This window comes from Falco cherrug, chromosome 10, assembly GCF_023634085.1.
Source record: "Falco cherrug isolate bFalChe1 chromosome 10, bFalChe1.pri, whole genome shotgun sequence".
Taxonomy (NCBI): Eukaryota; Metazoa; Chordata; class Aves; order Falconiformes; family Falconidae; genus Falco; species Falco cherrug.
In genome coordinates this window covers 20,682,987-20,704,799 of record NC_073706.1, presented here as the reverse complement: position 1 = coordinate 20,704,799, position 21,813 = coordinate 20,682,987, and the positions used below count along the sequence as shown (strand labels likewise).

Genomic DNA, 21,813 nt, shown 5'->3' with positions numbered 1-21,813 from the left:
GCCCTATTTCTTCCCTTTTAAAGGTCGAGTCACAATTAATCTCTGTGAAGATCAAAGCCCTGGCCGCAAGCCCTGTGTTTCCCGGGGCGAGGGGTCTCCGAGGGCAGGGGGCCACCATGGACATGGCTGCGCCTGGGTGCGGGGCTCTGATGGGACCTTGCTGGCTCTTCGTCGAGCAAGCCCTTTTATCCTTGTACTGCTCTCCTATCGCTAAAAAACTATGAAGTAACCCTTGCACAGGTACTCAGAAGCAGCCCGATAGTCCCGTATACAAGGGGGAACCTACAGTTCCCTCACGGCGGGGCTCGGCCCAGCCTGAGGCGCTGGCCCCGCTCCTCCTGCACAGGAGGCCGGCCGTGCCGGCATCACCTTGTGCTTGGCACCACAAACCGACCCCGTTCGGCTCTGAGGGATGTGGAGCCCCGCGCGCTTCCTGTAGCCAGGCTAATCGGCAGCGAGACCGTGCCGTGCCTGCCTAAGCGGCCGCCACCTCCTGCGGGCGAGCGGGAAGAGGAAAGCCCGCCGCTGCCGCCTCACGTCACTTCCGGGCACGGGCCGCGGGCGGGCGGGGAGCTGGGGCCCGCGTCCCGCCATCGGGCCGGGTCGGGCCGGGCCGGGCCGGGTCGGGTCGCCCAGCGCCCTCCGGCTTCCCGGGAAGTCGCTCCGGGACTAGAGGAGCGCGGTCCGCCCCCGGCGCGGGGGGACGGGGTGCCACCAGCCTCCCCGTGCGGCCTGCCTGTGGCCCCGGTCCTGGTCTGCTGGCGGTGTAGGCCTTGGCACCATGGATCCCTTTCTGGCCCTGCTGCACCACTTCTCCACCAGGCTGTCGAGCAGGGAGCTTGATTCCCTCAAGTTTCTCTGCTGGGGGAAGATTGGGAAAAGGAAGCTGGAATCGGTGGAGAGTGGCGGGGATCTCTTCAGCATCCTCCTCGAGCAGCAGCTGATCACAAGCACCGACGTGTCGTTTCTTCAGGGTTTGCTTGTCAGCATCGAAAGGGAAGATCTGGTCTCTCAGCTAAAGCAGTTCGTGGAGGAAGGGGAAGTTACTACACCTGAGGACGAACCTGATGTGCACGAAAAACGTAGGTGGATTCGGTTTTGACTAACTCCCCTCGCCCCCCAGCAGCGGCTGGAAGTGTGGGCGCCGCGCTGGAGCTGAGCCTGCTGCTGCGGCGCGGCCTGTGGCAGGCCGGCTGCGGTGGAAATACCTTCTTATTTTTTTATTTATTTATTGGATGGTCACTTGGAAATCGTGCAGTGTACTTGAGATTCTGAGTGTTCAGTGGCTTTTCAGAATATGGCGTGACTTTCAGGATGTGCTATGCAGCAAGAGTAGCACCATTCTGCTAAAAAAAAAACAACTCTGAAACTTCTAAAAATTTTCGGTATTTTTTAGTAAACCAGTCGCTAACTTAATGCATTTGTGATATTCCAGGTCTTCAGAAGGCAGCTATTGAAGTCATACATGAAAACGTTGGGAGAGACTGGAAAATGCTGATGCGAAAACTTGGCCTTTCTGAAGTGAAACTTGACAGGATAGTGGCAGCCCATCCCTTCAGCTTGCAGGAGCAGGTGGTTCAGGCGCTTCGAGAGTGGCAGAAGTGGAAGGGAAAAGATGCAAAGGTGACTGACTTAATAAAAGCTCTTCGGGACTGTCATATGAATTTGGTGGCAGACAGAGTTGAACAGAAGCTCTTGCCGCTGAACAATGGAACCAGGTGAAAGCAATATAAAAACACTTCCATATCCCACGGATGTGGATGAAAAAAGTAAAAGTGCCTTTTGCTCTTCTGAACCAAAATCGGTCTCATTGGTACTGTTTCTCTGCCATTAATTTGGGTGCCTTAATCGGTTGATTTGTGGTCAGATGAAGGTTAACAGAAAACAAATTCCTTTCAGGTAATGCTTTGTAGTTTGATGCTTTCTTTAAGAAGTTTTAACTTTTAGGAGGCTAAAACTCCATTTTGCAGAAATTCACGCTGTTGTTCTACCACCCACCTGAAAACAAGGATTTGCTTTACTGCAGGTACTTTTCAGATACATCTTCTCTGGAAGTACATCCATGGGACACTTCTGAGGCAACTGCAATTTAATATGTCATAGGGAGGTTGGATTTTATGGTTTTTTATGTGGTCTAGCGTAACCGTAGTGTGAAAGGCAGAAGGAGTAGACCTCTTAGCTGTGTGCTGGATTTTGTTCTTGAGTAGCATAAGATAGTATCTTCCATAATTTGTCAGATACATTTGCTCTCTATAAAAGGATGCTAAGACAACTAACCTCAGGTCTCAAAGACCGCAGTGCAAGAGTGCCAGTAACTATTGCGGTGTTTTTTTCTTGGCAGAAAATGTGCCCGGGTTGAAAATGAACTAGTTGAAATCAAATGTCTGTGTTAGGTGCGTTCATCTTCCCAAAGGAGGTATTCTCCTGCAAGTATCACAGAAATTGTGTGTGTCTGTCACATGTTTACTGCAGCCTCTTCCTATTGCCATGAATGTTTTAAGATTCTTTACTAGGAATCTAGTAACAAAAGCGTGTACTGTAACAAAAACCTGGAAACCATTGGTTTCTTTTTAGTGGAGGGGTGTGAAAGCCTACTGAGAGCAAATACATAGTACATACTTTAGTGATATCCTGTGAAGACCAGCAGTCTTTCACCACAATTTGTTCTCTTCAAAGGTCACTCCAGATCCAATAGCTCTTCCAAGTCCTTTGCAATTGTTTAGTTCATTCCTGTTCCTTGACGTTTTGTGAAAGTGGTTGTAAGCAACTCGCAGAGGAAAGGATTTATGAATGAGGCCAGATTCAGTTTTCAGTTTTAATTTGGAACAGACTTTAAAAAATGGTCTTCAGGCCTAACCTAAGGCTGAAGCACAAGCTTCAAGACATGCAGGGCTGTAGAGGCCTCTGGGAATTATCCCCTATGTGAGGGGGGAAAAGTCTTCTGAAACTAATACTGCTTGAATGAACAGGATTGTTTGTCACTGCAAACATCCTTTAACTACATAAATAGATACTTGAAGAGGAGAGGCTTCTTTTTTGATACTGTACCTGTTTCATGTTTGGCTGCTTTCAAGTTCTTTTTACATAGTGCCATGACTGTGAAGGCTATGTGTCAGCATATAGTGTACCACTACCCTGCATAAATGTTCTGGCTGATAATTTTCAAGTTTTCATTGCTGTTGGTGCCTCTAGACGATGTCACATTATTTGTATGTAATGGAAATGGCTGTAACTTTTCCTTCAGGTTTTTCCTTAAATGATTCTCACAAGTATTTTTCTAATCATAGTACATTAAATATCAGTGATTGTATCCAAGCAAAGGAGCAGTGGGTAATGCAGAAGTTCTCACTTGTTTGCCTTTTTGGGCAGGTACAGTTCTCTAAGTACTTGCTCCAGTACTTCTCAGTATCAATTGTCAGTTCCAGGCTTCCAGTAGGAGACACGCTGCTGCATTTCAGCTAAATGACTAGCCCACATGTTTCGGAGGTTTTTGTTTAATAGATATGGTCGTCATTCTATGAGTAAAGAAAATGATTGCTTCAGACATCCTTCATGCCTGTAAGCAATCTTTGCGAGCAGCGTGGAGCAAAGTGCAGTTAGCAAGATGAGTTATGCTTATGGTGAAGCAGTTCTGCAACAGTTCCAAGTTCAATCTGTCCAGTAACATGTTTTTCTTATCCACTTGTAATAAGTCTTCTGGTTCACAGAATATAGGCTTATCTGGAATATGAAAATAAATATACTGCCTACTGCATATAACTGGGATACGTTAAGAACCAGTAGGAATAACCTGTTAGTTGTAGCCAAGTGCTCATCAACTACAAGAAATATTCTGCCTCAGAAGATAAAAAGCCTCCTGTTTTTTTAAGGATTTTTATATAGTGGATGTTTTACTGCGTATGAAAGCAACAACCTAGACTGCAGCAATCTGTGCAGTACCTCAGGGCCAATAAAACTTTTTATTAGAGATTAAAAAGTTTATTATTTAAGAATAATCAAAGGGAACGAAATGGAGCAAAGGGAACAAAACCTTTCTGTTGGGAGGAGGGGTAAGGGAAAAGGGTGCAATTTGTAAGGAAATATGTGATGATCCAGTTAGAAAGCTTTTCTTTTCAAATGAAGTATTTTGGATTCAAATATACATCTTTTTATAACTTGCATTCTTGTTTTATATTGTAAAATTTTGTGCACATTTCATTAAAAATGCTTCCTTAAAAACAAAAGAAATGGAGCTGGTTTTTTTTATATATATAATTGGTTTGCTGTCTATGATGAGATCTCTAATTGGGAGAAGATAAATGTTAAGTGTACTTTTAAAGCAAGGAGTGGTGCTGAACAGGCATTAATGTTACCAATATCTTTGGAAGATTGAGGGGGGTGGGTGGGAAAGGCAAAAAGCTTTGTCATTTAATTTCTCAGAAGTGCTAAAAAGGCTATAGTTTTCCTATCAGGAGTAGCATTTGAATGCTGTCGCTCAGGGAAGCTTAAGAAAAAAACACATTCTCTGGCAGCCCTCGGGAGCCCAAAATTGAGTCGCAGTGCAGCATGCGCATGGGAGACGGGCCTTCTGTTTCCTTTTTTTATCTCTGCTAATCATGCTGTGGTAAGGATGTTGTGTTTGTTTTATAATTACTTAAAAACAGCTTATAGCTTATTCTAAGCCTGTTCAGGCTTTTAGGGGATGTTTTCAGAAGTTAAATTGATAGAGGCTTCAGTGTTCTGTGAAGTATATACTGGCACTGAGGTGTTAGCGTGTGCTTAAAGCTTGGAGTGTGTAAGACAAGTAACTTAATTAGTCATTTTATCAAATCCTCTATGCAAGAGTATGTGCCTGTGAGGAATTATGAAAACCTTTTCCTTTTGGTCTCTTGAGAGTCTTGTTTCCTTACAGCCTTGATAAAAGAACAAAAAAACATATTGAGTGTAAAAAGTGTCATCTCAGGAGAATTCTCCTCTCAGTTTTGGAGGATTGTTTTCCTGTGTCGCTTCACAGTCCCTTTTGGTACTTACATGCCATTTACTATGATTTTTGAAGATATCAATTATATGTTGCATATTAATTTTTTTAAATGGTGGCATTTTTATTACTGAGCTAGAAAAAGTTTTCCAGACTTCTAATTAAAAATCCTCTTACACAAATTGGTTGTCATAAATATTTCAAATGCCATGCTTTGTTTCCTTTTTTGCCATTCCTCATGCACAGCAACTATTGCCTCCAGCCTTTGTTTCAGTCCTAAAATAATTGGCTACTTTCTGAAATCTTAATTGCTTCATTTAATTGTTCAAAGCAAAAAGCTTAGTAACTCGTGCTGTATCTCCAAGCACTCTCTGGCACTCAGTGTGTTCTTAATTCAGGCTTTTTGGTTAAGTATTTTTCAATTTAAATTAATTTCTAATCACTGTCTGTCTGTCACAATTACCAAAACGTGGTTTGTACTGTACTTCTCGTTCCCTGCATAGATCACCTATGTCCTTAAAACGTGTTCCATATTACGGAAAATAGAAGTTGTTTTCCCTCTTTTGTTTATTATAACAACTCTAGAAAAGGTTTTGAGAATTACACCTCCAGTAACAGTATAGTAAGTACCTTTTTTAAGGAAAGGAGCTTAATGTCAACTTCGTGTGTCTAAATGCTTCAAAAAGTTATCAAACTGGCTTTTTTTTTTTTTTTTACTTCATAGTGTTGAAGCCTTCAGAGCAGGCTCTTGTGCTGTGTGAAGCTACACAGAGAAAAAATTGGACCGTTGTCATCAGAGATGTAAAAAACATGCAACTAGGATTTTACGTGGTAGGCATTTTATTTACAGGTGAGCCTGGTTTTCTAGAACTTTTTGTAAAGTAATAATCTTGCAATTAAAAATGCTTACAGTTTTGATAATGTTTTCTTTCCTGTTTCTTAATTCCGTTATTCCTGTTGATCCCAGCAGGAGTATTAACTTTAGAAAATAATTTGCAGAATGTAATCAATGAGCACTTCTTATTGTGGTCTAACTTTAAAAGGCTGTTAACAGCCTGTTCTGCAAGTGTACACATTAGCTGTGGCACAGATTTGTCCAAAGGGATGTATGAAGACTACATTTCTATATATGAGTTGGTAAGTGGATTTTGTGTGCAAAGCTGGTACCAGATTTTATATACAGCAAGCTTATAAACCATGAGAAAGGTTTGGTCTGAAAGTTAAGTTAAGCTCCAAAACTTTTCTTGTCGTTAAGGTCAATATGTGAACAACTGAACTAAAGGCTTATCTTTTTTTCTTTTATTTTCCCCCACCAGCAGTCTCCCTGCCAGGTGCTTCCTGTTGCTTCTAGGCATATTTCCACATTTTGAAAAAAAAAAAACCCAAAAAAAAAGTTGCAAAGAAAATGTGAATTAAAAGGGTGCAGCGCATGGCAGGTCTGGGCCCATGGCTTCTGGGATCCGCATCCTGTATATTTTTTTTTCTTTATGTTATGCTCAATGTGAGCAGAATTTAGTCACAGCTTCCCGGCTGTAAAGTCCCTACCGTGGGAAACCCTGGATAGCCTGAATTACCCCCAAAGCCATTATCCCCATGGCAACCATGGCACAGCAGTACACAGGGCATGCGGCTGCAGCTATCCCAGCCAGCTGAATAATGTTTGGAAGCTGTTACTAATTGTGAGATTTGCTGCAGTCTCCGGTCGGTGACCATGTCAAAACCCCAAGCTCGGAGTGCAGGAATGTAAAATGAAATTTCTTGACTGAATTCTCCCCTTTTGCTTCCACTGCCCCGTTGGGACAGGGCACGCAAGAGAGCGCGGGGCTAAACATTTAAGAAATTTCAACTTTCAACATTCTTCTAACCACCAGTTTAGCACAAGGCACTTCCATTTCTGTATCCAGCTTGAACAGTAAAATTCGAACTTGTGTGTCTAACTGCATGTTTGTGCATGAAGTAGCTAATAAATACGCAGATGTATTAAAACTAATTAGAGCTAAAACCAACAAAGTATACATTTCTAGCTAACAGCTACTTGCAACTTTGTTATGTACCACTTAAATTACTCACTGTGGACCTGCTCATAAAATTTTGTTAAATGTATTCTACTTTTTAAAACATATTCTACTTTTTACAAAAAAATAGCGCTTTGATGCTAAAGAACTTCATGTCTCCATATGGTACGTGTGATTCTTTAAATCAAAATGTCAAATTCCACATCTGGCCTATGAACTTTAAGGGATATTAAATGTTACAGTATATCTTAGATGACTGTATTTTTAAGGCACTTCACACCATATTTTTTTCCTTTCATTTCCTGGAACTTCAGAGTTCTGAGCACTCCAGCCCTGACTCACTTCAAACCTTTATTCACATGATCAAGTGAGACCAAATGAGTAAGAATAAACCCCTTTGGTTCATGTAAGATGAACATAATAAAACAGTAACATGAGTGAGTACCTCAGTTTTGAGCAAGAGGCACCCATACTGTGGACTTTGATTGTAAGAGTGATTATGTGGATGGGGCGCTCATTTTCCACCCTGCTTTCAGTACAAGAATAAATGCTGGGGAAGGGAGGTATCCATGCCACTTCGGTTCTTAGCCAAGATCCTGAACTTTCCTGGAGCTCCTTGGCATATGTAACTGATGCGTGTGCTCCCTACAGCCTCTCTGGGTAACTAAAAGCAGCTGGAGCATGGCACAGGATATCTGATCATGTTCTTGTCCCTAGGAATATCTCTTCCTTCTAATTTTGCTTAAAGTGGGAGTGGACGTGGGAATCCATCAGTGAGAAATCCTTAGCCCTAGAAATTCCTGATTCTACACTAATCATTTCTACTGGATAAGCTACTCAGTAGTGTGAAAGGACCAGATCGTTTTGCAGCTTGAAAGCCAAACACAGATTTCACCTGTCTTTACATCTGTGAATTAATGTTTGTGGAAGTGTCTAGACCAACAGTCTCAAAGCAGATACCTTTGCAAAAACAGCTGATGTATTTAACCAATTTTATTATCAATCAACAGCTTTGAAAATACTGAGTTTGCTTTCGCACTTAATGTAACACCATGGTGTATTTGCTAGGTTAGTAGTCTTACTGTTTTGTAGAGTATTATTTGGGATACTTGCATTTAGGTTGAACTGAATTTTTTTAAGAGTGACAGTTTCAATAATCAGTGATTCAAATAGGGTTGTGCCATGTCTTGAAGGGCCGTGCCATGTCAGAAGAGGCCTCACCAGTGAAGTCTGATGTCTCTTGCGCAGGTCTGAGTTGTGGGGAGCTCTATTTGTTTTGCGAGGTCTGAGAACTTCCCACAGGCTAATTCAGAGGAATTAGAGAAAGAATTATGGAGAAATTAGATCACAGTTTCTTTTATTCAAACGGTACCTGAAGTGCCTCATAGGCTTGTACCATTTTCACCTTTAAAAGGTTACTTTCATCCCTTATCTCCCTCCTGCAAACTTATACCCCCACACATCATTAAATGTTGAATAATTCTAGCACGCAAGCCTGAGGGAGGACAAACACTTGTTTTCTTGGTGGTTTGAAGAAGACTTTGACATTTCTTGAATTATCTGTAGTTATTCAGACAGCCTGTTCCAGTGGTTTTTAATGTATTCAAATAGGATATGACAACCTCAGCTAGGGAAAAATGGGCGTGGATGGAATTGCCACAGTACCTGTAAGCAGGTCAGGGAATATCCTGTTTTTGGAAAGTTACCATGTCAGATGTTACAGCAGCAGTGGCAGCTTCCTGTTTGTTCCACACAGAGAGAAGTAATGGGGAGCTGCTGGCCAAAATGCTGCCAGCCTCTTTTGGTCACGTATTTTGGTACTGCAAAGGTGGTGTTATTGAAGGCAGACAAAAAAGCCTCTAATCATGCAACCAAACTGAACCCTAGGAGCTGCCAAACCCTCCCTTTGTGCACTCCTAAACCTTGCTAAGAACCAACTGGTGCCCATGTACGCAGGCTTTTCTGCAGTATTTTGGCTGCAAACTGAGACAACTAAGAGATGCTATCTCTGAGCACTTAAAACTGGGAGTCAAGAACCTTCCCCATCACCGCTACTGGACATCCTGACCTTTCTGCAGAATGTATGATAACCCAATCCAGCAAAATATCGCTGGGTTTGGTACCTCAAACTTTAAAATTGTCACTGTAGATTTTGGCTGGCATAAAATTTGATGATGCTGTTTACAGCAACGATCTGGGACTGCAGAATTTACTTTCATTGTATCACTTATACTGAATATTTCCCTTATCAGCTAAATATCCATGGACACATAGCAGGTAAAGGCTGAATACTTTAAGCAAGGAACATTACTATTTGTACATCGCTTAAAGGTATATTGGAATCAAACTTGTGCCACAAAATAACATATTTTGGTGAAAGTAAACTGTGTGGTTTATTATGGGAGAGAAAGAAAGTGTTGGATGTGAAAATTACCTGCCTCCCAAATCCTGATATGCTTGTGTATGTGTATATACGCGTATCTTCCTACATGTGTGAGTGTATAGTGTGTGTATACATATGCATAGATGCACACACCCTTAAGTAAAGTTATTTGATATAATCTGGAAACAAGACTTTCCTGACAGGGCCATTTCTCAATACTGCTTCTCAAACTTATGTCTATCATTTACAAGCTGTATACTATCTCTGTAAAGAAATATGTCCCTGTGACAATCTCTAGGAGCAGTCCTAGTTTTGCTGGAAACATTGGTGGTGTATTTCTTGGCTAACACTAAATATAAAGTACAAATTCAGGGCCAGCTGCTGCATCTTCAAGATCAGGCAGAGCAAAAGTGATTTCAAATAATTTTTTTAATCTCACAGAATTCACTGCAAAAGTTGGCTTAATTCCTAGTACACATTAGAGCAGTCATTGGTTACTATAATTTTCAGCTTTTTCCTTCAGTCTAATATTTTGGGTCAATACAAAATCTATGATGCTGACATTAATCCTCTGTTCTCTTCCCTGTTACTTTTGCACTTGCAGGCAGCAGCTGTAGGCACCGAAGAAATTATTTAACAGCATAGTTTGGAAATGATATACCTGACCAAAGTAAAAGGAAGAATCTTTCCTTCTCGTTCTGCATGCACTTTTATGGTGCCCCTGAATGGTTATGGCAGAAGATTGGTGAGTCCCTGCCATTTCAGGCTTTGGCTTCACAGGTAAAAAGTACGAAGAACGAGTTAGCGCCAAGTTCCTCGATGGCTTTTGTGGCAAGGGCAATGGTTCACTAGACTGAAACTGCCAAATTGATCTCACCTTGGCTAGACTTAATATTTCACATTCATGTATGAGGAAATGTTAATGATTCCTGGAAGTTTTAGGCATCTTTATTCAAAATTGTTTAAGGGTCAAAGGGAAGTTAAAAGTTTATTTGGATTTCTGAGAAGATCTGACCTGTATTTGGAGTACTGACTGATTGTCCGTAGCATGAAAGGAAAAGTGACCAATATTCCTGTAGCTCTTTGTGTGAAAGCTTAAGTGTATTGTGGCAGCTTAACTTATAGACCTAAGCTAGAACTTGTTTGTGAGTCAATATTGATGTTGACACTTTTAAATGTGAATTACAATGCAAACAGATGGTATGGTCAAAGAGTCTTTCATATGAACTGTGTTCAGGAGAACAAGGAATTTAGTTTTGAAATAAATCATTGGCTGTGCTTGTTACAGCACAGATGAACAATGTCAGGTCTGCTGTTTTCTCTGTTGTGAATTATTCCCCTTTATCTTACATGTGGCTTTCAGCCATCTTCTAATTTTTTTTTTTTTTTGTTATTCTGACTTGGTTTAAGGATTAACTTAAAACAACGACAAGGCTTTTTCAGCTTTTGTCTACCTTCCTAGAAATAATGGTTTCTTAACCAAAAGCAGGGAGAGGACAACCTTTCATACCTTTTTCTCTTGGTTGTTTTTTTTTCCCCTCGCAAGCTACATGCCATGTAACCTTACTTTCAGCAGCTAGATTGTAAATGGATTTTTATGTAATAACTGCCAGGATTAATTAATTGTAATTTGACAAAAGCTACGTGAAGACCTCCATACAAAGGAACAAGGCATTCAGGCAAATGGAAAAAGGCAAAAAGAAAACTTGAGTGACTAAGAGTATTATCTGGCACAACACAGGGGCAAATCTTTTGTTGGAGGCTAAGATGAGTCAAAAGACTACATGTGAAGACCTCAACGGCAGCTGAGGACATGCTGGATCAAACCTCAGGTGAAGATAATGACACTCCTGTAAGATACTTGAACTCAGAAGAGTGACCCATAGGGATCAGTCAAGAAGCACAACCTGCATATGTGAATTTTGACTCCAACTAGAGGAGGCAGTATGAACTGTGGTTGGTGTTCATGCTCATAAATGTCCATATAGGGGGTGGGTGGTGGGAGTCTGTTTTACACTCTTTTCCCTGCTGTCCCTGCTGCCATCTCTGCAGTGGCCACTCTGCCGTGCGCTTCTGTACACAGCACGGTAGTGTGGGTACCACTCTACGCACAAAACCAAGCCTCATCTGGGGCCTTGGCACTTGTGTCTTTGGGACAGACAGAAAGCCATGTTATGCCAATATCAAACAGGAAGTTAATATAATTACTTCCAGCAGCATTAGCTTCAGTTTACAATGTAAGTACTACTAAGTAGTAGCTATCTGGAGCTGTGTATGTCTTGCTCTGTTCTTAACAACAGATTTTTTTAAAAATTTTTTTTCTAGAAGGGGATGGAGAAATTGCCCACTTCAGTTGAGCTTCAGTTGTATCATTGAGAAATTGCTATTGAAGTCAGGAGAATTAGGTATTGACTCTGGAAGACGTAAGCATTGTACGTGATCATTAATAACATAGATGGAGAAGATTTTACTGAAGTACGCTGCCTTTGTAGTTGAGAGAATTACTGGTATTTAGGGTCTCTGACTATGTGTATGGAGTGCACTCGATCCCCAAAACTTATAATTCCAAGGGCTGCAGAAGGCATTCCTCAGTTTTTCCATCCTTTGCGTGCTCCCTGACAGTAAGTTTTACGGAGGAGATTCCTGTAAATTTGGCCAGGGTAGTAACAGGCTTACTGGTGCCAAGCCAAGAAGAGACAACACAGTGCTAGGTTAACAGTTGGACTCAGTGATCTTAAAGGTCTTTCTAACCTATGTGATTCTATGATTGCGTTTTGATTAATTGTTAAAAAAGATGCTTCAATAAGGTTGTAGGTACCCTTAACACATACATCTTGATACCAGGATATCTTAGCAGCAGTAAAATCATAATTTCAGACAAGAACCTGAAAACTGCCTTTCTTTAAGGGAAATGTGAATCCAGCAGTAGGAATAACCTGTGCAAGCAGGGTGGCGCAGAGGCAGCTGCCGCTTCTGTTGACATTAGGGATGCTGCTGGCATCCTGCCTTCTCCGTGAGGCACTGTGGGTTCCCCTCCCCACTGCATGTTTCACCCAGGTCATGTGCTGCATGCTCTGGGTTTATGGATTTGCAGGGTATTTTGCTCAAAGTCATGGTGTTTCTTCATAAGTGAAGGATGAGACCTCTTGCAGCTCTCTTGGCTTTTATGTTGACAGGCATACACTATCTTTCATGCAGTTGTTAGTTAAACATCAGAGTAGTGTACACTTTATGGCTGAAGGGTAAGGACAGACCAATACAGAAGCAATCAGGGAGGGAATTTACTTCAAAAGATACTATAATAATTTTGCAAAAGAGGAGAAGCACCATTTAACTATATTTCCATTATTTGTCTTAATATTTGTTTCAAGCTGACTTGAGCACTGTTCCCAAAGGTCTTGTTTTTTTCCTCTGGCAAAAGTAGAGCTGCTCTTTCTAAAGTATTGTCTGTTTTCCCTGAAGGTTCCCTTATGACTCTGATTGCTTTTAAATGTCACTGTGCTGCTTAAGGCTACTAGTAGGTGGTCTGAGCTGAATGTTTACTGTTACATGGCTTATACCTATACTTATTTTCCATGTCAGATCTTGACCTAGTAACCTTCCTCTTCTCAAAATGCCGAAGGTGAAATTTAGTTTTAAATGACTCGGTTGCCTAGGCAGAAGTGCTGTTAATTAGAACAGGAAATTAATATTGGGAGATAAACTTTCTTTAGTAGCAGTTTAATACACCATATCTATTGGCAGAGAATTTCATCTGAGCCTTAGGATCACCTTGAAACTGGGGATGTTTTTGGCAAAATACATTGCTGCCATTGCAAGTTTCCATAGCTTTTAGAATTTTTATCTGTTGCAGTTTTCTTTATGACTTCATTTTGAGGCTGTGGTGTTTTTTAGTCACCATCTCAGCCAATTAATCTTAGCAAATTAATATTTTTAGTAAATACTGTGAAGACAACGGGGAGCTCTAAAATGGTGAAAATGAACATTTACATAAACTAGTGATTCACTGAAAGCATTATTTACATTTTCATTTGCCTATAAGCTGAAGCTTGTTGCACAGAAAAATCATTCTGCATTGTTCACACACATACGGTTTGGGACTAATACCTTACCAACATTATTATCTTCACGTACACAAGTTAGTAGTTCAATTCAGCATGCATCTGAATAATGAAGATAGTGATTGCTGCACACAATTTCATACAGGCAATGTGAATGTAATGAAAGGTATGTTATCGTTTGAAGTCTAGTCAGTTAAGGATTAAAAATAGTGTTAAGTGCTATTTGAGATCTCTTTATTTTTTAAATGCTTTATCTACTTTACCATAGTATGAAGGACTAATGATAGAGGATCTTGAGTACATAGAAATCATGGTCCACTTAGCTTAGTGCCTACTCCAAAGCCACTTGAAACAGTAGGAGCCTTTGCATAGCAGGCAGAGTGAAAAAACCCTGGTTTTTTCCTCCAAACTGATCTACAGAACAGAAGTGTTACTTCACATGTAAATCCTTTTTATTCTAATCAGACTATTTATAAAGCTCATTGCATATATTATCAAAATAATACAATCCTTCAATTTTATTTTTCTCTTTTAACAGTTCTCATAACATTCCAAAAGCTGAAGTCTCAATTTTGAAATGATCCACACAGAAACCTACTTGTGTTCTCTCGAGGTCTTGTGAAGTAAACAGGTGAAAGCTCAATGTCAACAGAGCTCACTGTGGGATCAGTGCATGCGTATACAAGGTGTTTTGGAATGAAAATAACACAATTATTTTTTCTTCATAATTTTTCACATATTGTGAGAGATTGCCATGGTTCTAAAGCTGTTGGCTCTCGTCTTGCAAATACATAACTTAATTCCAAACCAGTTAAAATTAACAAGACAGACAAAACTTAGGTTGCTAAATCTAAAGCAATGAAGCCAATAACAGCATTGTTTATTTCTATGGACATGCACATTCTTTTTACTTGCTTTCCTACAAACAAGGTGTGCTGTTTCTCACATGTATCCAGCATCCCAGCCCAGATTCATCTCACACTGGTTTGGACATCTAGCTACAGCTCCCACGGCAGGAGTCCAGTGTCCATAGGTTCCTTCTGTAGTCAATGAGGAGAGATAAGCATCTTGAGTGGGTGATTCATGGACCACACCAAAGATCTGAATCACTCCCATGGAGTGGCTCTCTCACTTCACTGATTACAGAGGCGACCAAGGGTAAATGGGTTCATGATGTAGGTGGTCAGCCAGGTGGAATGTATCCAGACCTGTTCTAGTTAGTCAGGATCTGCATTGTCACAGCTGGTTCTGAATTCTTGACTCCAGAGAGCTGCTTCTTCCAATACTATTCACAGCTACCTCACGTGGTATGGGGCCTTTCCTAAAACTATGCTTTTTTTAAAAAAAAGAGTAGCTAAATAATGCACAACCCTATTGCCCTGAACTTGTAACTGAATGTACGTTTAGGTAGATATTGTCATTATAGTTCCAAAAGACCTGTTTTAAGATGTGCTGGAATTGGTATGCTCATGTAGTGTACACTACGTTTGCATTAGATACTAGGGGTATATTTCACTCCAGATTGAAATAAATTATGCTTTGCTTTAGAAATTCTTTCTAGCTCAAGGGGATTTCTGCCACTGTAAATCCATACAAGAAAGACAACAGCTGCAATAATTCTGAACTGCAAATTGCACAACTGAAGCTGAAACTAAGCAGAAAACCTTTTCAAGTTCACTGGGTTTGTGCTTGAGTGGGCATATGTGCCTTTGGTTGCAGGAATAGCAGCTAAATTTAGAATATATTTATGCTCTTGACATAGGTATGATTCCCATTAAAATAAATTGTGTTAAGTTAGAGTTTTCTGCATGTCTCCAGTTTCTTGTGTGTTTTGTGGAGACTTTTGTTCTGATCAGGTGCACTAAGTCCAACTCAAAACCCACTGAAATTTTGGAGAAGCCAATTTTGATTTGATTTACACTTGCCTAAATCTGACACAGATCTATGTAGACCCATATTATACAAATAAAATGTCGATGTAAAGAAGAACTGTGTCAAGGCATAGTTTCTAGAAGTTATGGCTTTTGTTGCCGAAGGGCTGACACATTTACTAGTAGTGCACTTATCTTTATACATGGGCATAACCATTAATTACCTCTGTCCTCTTCTCTATAGGCCACCTTCCAGCTTCTTCCCCTCTCGTTCCTTCTCCCTCAGGCAAAGCGTCTCTTCTGTCTAGCAACCTCTGGAGACATTTGTTACGGTAACAGAATAGTCCAGGTCAGGTCTGCCTACCGACAAAAGAATAATCAGTGCTGTTGGCAAAAATCGTGTTCTTTCATCTATTCATTTTGGTATGAAATGCCTGAAATGTGTTCAAAATGCATTTTGCTGATAAGTCATTAAGTCATCTCTAAAGGACAGGGAGTAAATAAGGTACCATTGGCTCGACTCAGAAGGAAAAAAAAAAAGCGTAGGCAATCTTGGACTATTTTCAGCAGAGGTTTTGTGCTAGTGTAGGGTGGCTTTGAGGCTCACAAAGGAAATTTCAGTACAAATGAACCATAAAGCACTCTGTGGGCAGTGAAAGCAGCAAATGCAACCCTGCGCTGCTGTGAAGCGAACGGAGGAGCGCTTTGCTTTTTTTGCCTTCTGGTGAGCAGCTCTTCCTCACGGTGAGCGGGTGGCAGCAGGTGTTTGTCCTCAGAGCTGCACTGCCAGCAGGGAAGGCAGTTCAGCACGGCTGCACCCTGACACCTCGCTGTGCAAAACTTGCTGGCAGGAAGAGGCTGCTGTTTTGCTGAGCTTGGATAAACATTAGGATCTAATTTATCATGTGACGGGAAAGGAAAGCTTTTTTTTCCCCCCCCCCCCCTGTTTTTAACAGCTTTTGTTTGAATTTCATCCTATGGTTTTGAGGTGCAAAGAGTGGAGAGTTATTTAACCTGGGTCTTTGAACTTATTACTTTGCTGTCAGCTGATGTAGAGTATGGCTCTCTCTGGACATGTCTACAAGCATTACATCTCACTAAATGACACAGACAGGGAGCCAGACCTCTTGCTGAACTTACAAAAGAGACATCATACTCATTTCATTTAAAAGATCTGAGCTGCTAGTGCTCTTCAGGTTGTATGGTATATCTTGAGTTACATGCCCGGGAGGAATTAAAAAGGAAACCCTTTTCCTTGTACTCCGAAGTAAATAGGAATGCTGAGAAATATTTGGATATTTGCAGAGCCTGGGAGTTCTCCCGACTTTATTATTTCATGTGTATTATGTGCAACACAGAGCATTATGCAAAAATCTGATTATTCAGCTGTGTTTTGTGGCATTTGAAGTCCTGACCCTATGCTGATTTGCTCTGGGCTATGGTGGACTGCACACAGGGATAGCAATATGGCTTCAAAATCAGGCCTTTCAGATATTTCTGAGGCGCCTCAGAAATTCTGCTGTATTCACAGTCTGGGCTTTTGAGTATAGTGTTTACAAAGCGAGGTGCCTAATGAAGGTATTTGCAGTACATCATGTGGGAGGCATATTCCTTAACTACAATATTCTGGATTCAAGTTCCCTCCTGGACTAAGACATCCTTTTGAGCATGAATAAATACCTAGCTCTTTATACCTGAGGAGTCAGTGCCTCCCTTTTATACAGCAGACATTTATATGCCATGGGAACTCTGTTCCCACCTGAGGCTGAAACCCATTTCTCAAGAAAGTGCCTAACCATTTCCATCTCTCCTCTGAAACTTGTGTAGAAAGTGATACGTGATTTGAAGGTGACAAAGATAAAGGTGACAAATCCTTGAGGCTGAGGAGGGTCTGCAGCTAAAACCTCCTGCCTCTTTGATGGGAAGTCCAACTGCAGATGTGAGGAGCTGAGAAATCTGAATGCGAGAGTGTCTCTGCCTTGTTAACAAACTGGTTGAAGTGAAGATTCATATATGGAGTTCATTCATACTTATTCTTCAATTCAGAATTGCATGGTACGTCCTTTGCTTTCCTAATGAAGCATGGCTATAGTTAGTATGACTGTTTATTTTTGGTTTTAACTATTTAAGGACAAAGAAAAACATAGTTTCAAAAGAAAAAAAACAACCCCATTCCAAGTCATGCCAAACTGAGAGAAAATGTAATGACATCTTTTAGGATCTAGGCGAATACCAAGGTTCACTTATTAATTTATTCTACACAACCTGGCTCTGAGATCTGTTAATCTGACTGGATGTATTGCAGTGTCCAGTTTGATAGAGATTATCAACTCTGTGCCTGTTACGGTGTTTAACTTTTTGCCTTTACATTCACAAAGTCTCCATTTGACTCATACATTAAATGTAAACCAAGTCAGGCCAGATTCTTTCTACTATCATTATTAGTTTTCATTTTTTATGTGTGATGAGTTGAAGCAGTACTGTGTTTGTTCATGCAACTGTAAATTCCACTTTAGTTTTCAGCCTTGTTTTGGTTGTGCTTGAACAGGTTATTTTGAAGACGCTGCCTTGACAGCTCCTTAGACTGAAGTTGTCTTCATCCGCAGAATGGTACAGCAAAAGTAATCAAGATGAAAGGTGAGATTTTTGCCTTTCCTAGCATGCACTGTCCACCAGGATTCTGACCTGGAAGGACTTCCTTGACTTGCAATATTGGTTAGGCAGGGCCAGGTCAAACAGTTTCAGCACATCTGAACCCTTACTCCCAAATAATGAGGACAAAATAATAGCACTGTTCTATCAGTAAAGGTATCTTGTGACTCCATCACCCTCACCACCACAGCTGACTCATCCGAGAGACATATTCACAGGGAACAAAAATCCAGACCTCAGTTTAGGAAGGGGCAAGGCACAACCTAGAAGGTCTGCAAGGAAGACTTAGCGCTTGGCAGTGACTCTGCCACAGGGCAAGCCTCAGCATTGGGAATCAGTTGTCTGTGCTGGCTGTCCTATTCAGATCTGTGCTGCTATGCTGGAACTGTTCATTGCTTGTCAATTAGTGGCAACAAGGTAATTCCCTTAAATCCTTGAAAATATTTTGAAATGTGAGTTTTTTGCATTTTTTCAATTTCTTTTCCAAAAGTAGTTATGGTCCCAATCCTAAAAATTGTTCCCTTCTGAATAAAATTCAGAATTCTGAAATTAATTTCTGAATTCATTGAAGCAACTGCAGCGTGGAAACTTTGGCTGGGATGAAATTCCATGCTCTTTTTTATCAATGGAAATACTTCATTTTTCTGGTAATAAAGAAGCCTAAGAAATAGCTGATTATCATCAGTTGATGGTAGCTTATTTTAGCATACTTTAATTGTTACACATGCACACTTTATTTAAAACTTCATCATGCAGCAGTTGAGGCACAATAGTTCAGCTGCAGGTCTCCATTGGAGAATGATAAAAAAATAAGTATTTCTTTATATACCTTTACCAGTTTGTAAAATAAATTTTTCCTCCTCTCAGAATTAACATATAATACTCTTCCTTGCTTCAAAAATATTTTTTTGTGCAAGCATGAAATCTAGAAACTGTACAAACTGGACCTAGAGTAGATCAGTGGAGGTAATGTCCGAAATGGCTGTTCTGCTACTACAGGTGGAAAGACTGTTTTGCCTGTAGGGCATTATTTGAAGAACTGGTGCTTAGACTATTATTCAGAAATGATTTCACAATGAAATCAGTAATTTTCAATATTGAGGGCTTTCTACTAAAAATTAAGCAGGTGTCACTTTGATATTAGACTTGAAGTATAAGTGACAACAAAATGAAGATAGCAGGGGAAAAAAACTAATCTTCCAAAAAGTTACTAAAATTGGGTGGTTTTTTTTAATAATGAGCAAGAAGAATTTCTTTGATCTTTTAAAATGCTTTTCTGTTTTTAAAGTCTTACTTTACTAGACTGGCATCAATTTGACTTCTTTACACTCCTAAATATTGCACTACAGAAGAACAAAAGAATTCTCTGAAATCCTAGTCTGAGAGGTAAGGAAATACCACCTCTCCTCCTCTGCCAATATTTTTTCATCCTATGTATTTGTGACCATGCTTAGAAAACTGGCTTTTTTTTTCACTTGCATATGAAAAGTTCAAGTATTTTTACTAGTAGTTTACTAGTAGGTTTCATCAAGTGGGTCAAGCTGGCAAAGCATTTTTGTTTTCTTTACAGAATCAGACAAAATCAGCTCCTGTGGTGTATAAGGAATAGAGTCATCAACGAATTGCATGCAAGTTATGGGAGACAATTTTGTTCATGTAGATAAAGACAAAAAGAATTTGGAGCAATGAAACAGAAGCATCTATCTGAAGAAACATGCTTAGAAATAAAGAGCCGATTGCATTCAAGGTAATCTTCAGGGCCTAGTTTTAAGTGTTAACTGCCTTTGGCCCCAGAAACACGTTGCTGTGCTTCATAAGCATAGCCCAGATTTTGCTGATTGGTATATATTAATTTGAATTATGTGAGAGAAACCCTCAGTGTGGGTTAAACGCTCAGTAGCAGGTTGAAGGAGAGGGCTAGGTGAATGATGCCTTCCTTCATCCCCTCCCATGATCATCTGAAGTAGTTAAAGTTAAAATCGAAGCTTCTAAGTTTCTAAATATATCAGTATAAATCAAAGCTTCTAAGTAATAGCATTGAGCTATACTGAGACTATTGACAACACAGGTTAATTCATAACATTGGGAGGTTTCCTCAGGAAGAGCACAATTGATTTTGGATTGGTTTTGCTACTCTTTCTACCCTGAAAAGTCGGACCTCAGTATTTATACAATCACACTTCAATGGTGTATTACTCAGCATTAAATCTGTGCTAACCAGTATTTGGCAGAACTTGTGATTTGAATGTACTTCATAATATTTCGCTTTTTCCTTAAAAGTTCCAGCTCCCAGTCAGTGATTACATCAGACTCTTCAAGAGGGGGAAAAAGAAATCTAGACCTCATGGCTGTAGAGGAAAAGCTTAAAAATGTGACCTGAATTCACCCTAAGGGCTCAAATACCACAGGGAAAGAGCACAATGTAGTAAATGTGTAATTGTAAAGAGTTTCCTATTTGGGGGAAGGAAGAGTGACTCATTAATGATCCTTTCTATCCAGTGCTAGGTGTCTATATGCTCTGTTTACAAATTAAGGATCATGTAATCCAGTCACAAATCTGTACAACTTTCAGTGCAGGGGCTGCTATTTTTTGGCATGATGTGCCTCTGTCAGTGTAACTGGCCCTTGATGCTTTTCAGAGCTTTTCACTACAAAAGCAAGAATAGGGTCCAAAATGCAAATGATTTATTCATAGTGGTAACACAAATGGAAGAGAGAAAAGAGATTTTTCTAAGCTTTGCCTATAAACTGCAACCTTACTCATGTGCATGGTGAAAGCTTTAGGAATGTGATCCTCCAGTAACAGAGCAAAAGCCATAGAAACACAAGTGGGAAGTGTTTATATGCTGGTTTTGAAACAGTTTTGATTGGGAGGAGGGGAACAAAAAAAACCCCACCCCAAAGCCAAACCTGTTAACTGTGGAGAATAAGCTCTGCTAGTAGAGTCGCCCATCGCTGGGGCTGTGTGGGGGCCATGGTGGCACGGCTTCCTCACAAGGCGAGGTGGGAGAAGCCTTCGGCGCCCACGCTGAGCCTTCGGACAGCACACATGCCGAATTACTGGTGGCAAGCTTCCTCACAGCAGGAGAAGCCTTCGGACAGCACACACACCAAATTACTGGTAGCACAGTTTCCTCACAGACTGAGGCGGGAGAAGCCTTCGGTGCCCGTGCCAAGCCTTTGGACAGCACATGTGCTGAATACAGCAGCTGACAGCTTGTTGTTGTCTTCTATGGCCCAGAGACCCACACAGGCCTTGGATCCTTCAGCTGCTTTACTTGCCACAGAGCCGTTAGTTACACCGTTTAATTGGTTAAAACCATCACCTCACAGCTCTGCGAGCCGCACACGGCTAACCACCTCTGTCGAGTACTTCTGAAAGCGTGGTGTGAGGGTGCAGGTGGCGGGCTGAGGCCTGGGAGCAGCTAAGGGCCAGGCAGGCACGTTGGGGTGACGGGTGCGCTGAGGCGACTGGCACGGGCAGAGCGATTGGAGCAGGGCCCGGCTCCAGCTCGCCGTGGGCAGGAGCGGCCAGACCCGCCTGGCAGGGCCCTGCCACAACACGCAGGCCCCGGGAAGGGCTGCGATTGCGGGGCGACTCTGGCACGCACAGAGCGGTGATGACTCTCTCCTGCCCTGTTGCTCAGCCCTCAGCAAGCACGCCTCCTGCCCTAGGGCTCTTACTGCAAAGACGGCGGCCCTGCGTTCGGGCGGGCACCCGTGGGCGGCGGGAGTATCGCTTGGGATAAGGGCGGGCGGCTCACCGGGGCTGCAGGCGGCCTCCGCGGGAGAGCGGGTCTCGAACCTGCAGCCCTGCCCGGTGGGGAAGGAGGGCAGGAGCGGCCGAGCTCCGCCGCGCGGTGCATTGTGGGCC

At 41.4% G+C, this 21,813-nt stretch overlaps 1 protein-coding gene across 3 annotated transcripts; it reads left to right on the top strand.

Annotated features, from left to right (window-relative positions):
* The first annotated feature begins 593 nt into the window (after positions 1–593).
* On the top strand, positions 594–20,162 carry FADD (Fas associated via death domain). Of its 3 annotated transcripts, none has more exons than XM_055722865.1 (7): positions 594–1,082; positions 1,436–1,623; positions 5,682–5,807; positions 9,960–17,342; positions 17,836–17,924; positions 19,228–19,325; positions 19,510–20,162. In XM_055722865.1, exons 1-3 carry the CDS (start codon positions 782–784, stop codon positions 5,685–5,687), a joined length of 495 nt encoding a protein of 164 aa, XP_055578840.1. In that variant the 5' UTR covers positions 594–781; the 3' UTR covers positions 5,688–5,807; positions 9,960–17,342; positions 17,836–17,924; positions 19,228–19,325; positions 19,510–20,162. The 3 variants fall into 3 exon arrangements, with proteins under 3 accessions (XP_055578840.1, XP_055578838.1, XP_055578839.1); XM_055722863.1 differs by having other exon boundaries at positions 595–1,082; positions 1,436–4,603; XM_055722864.1 differs by lacking the exon at positions 19,228–19,325 and having other exon boundaries at positions 595–1,082; positions 1,436–4,603.
* Positions 20,163–21,813: the final 1,651 nt, after the last annotated feature.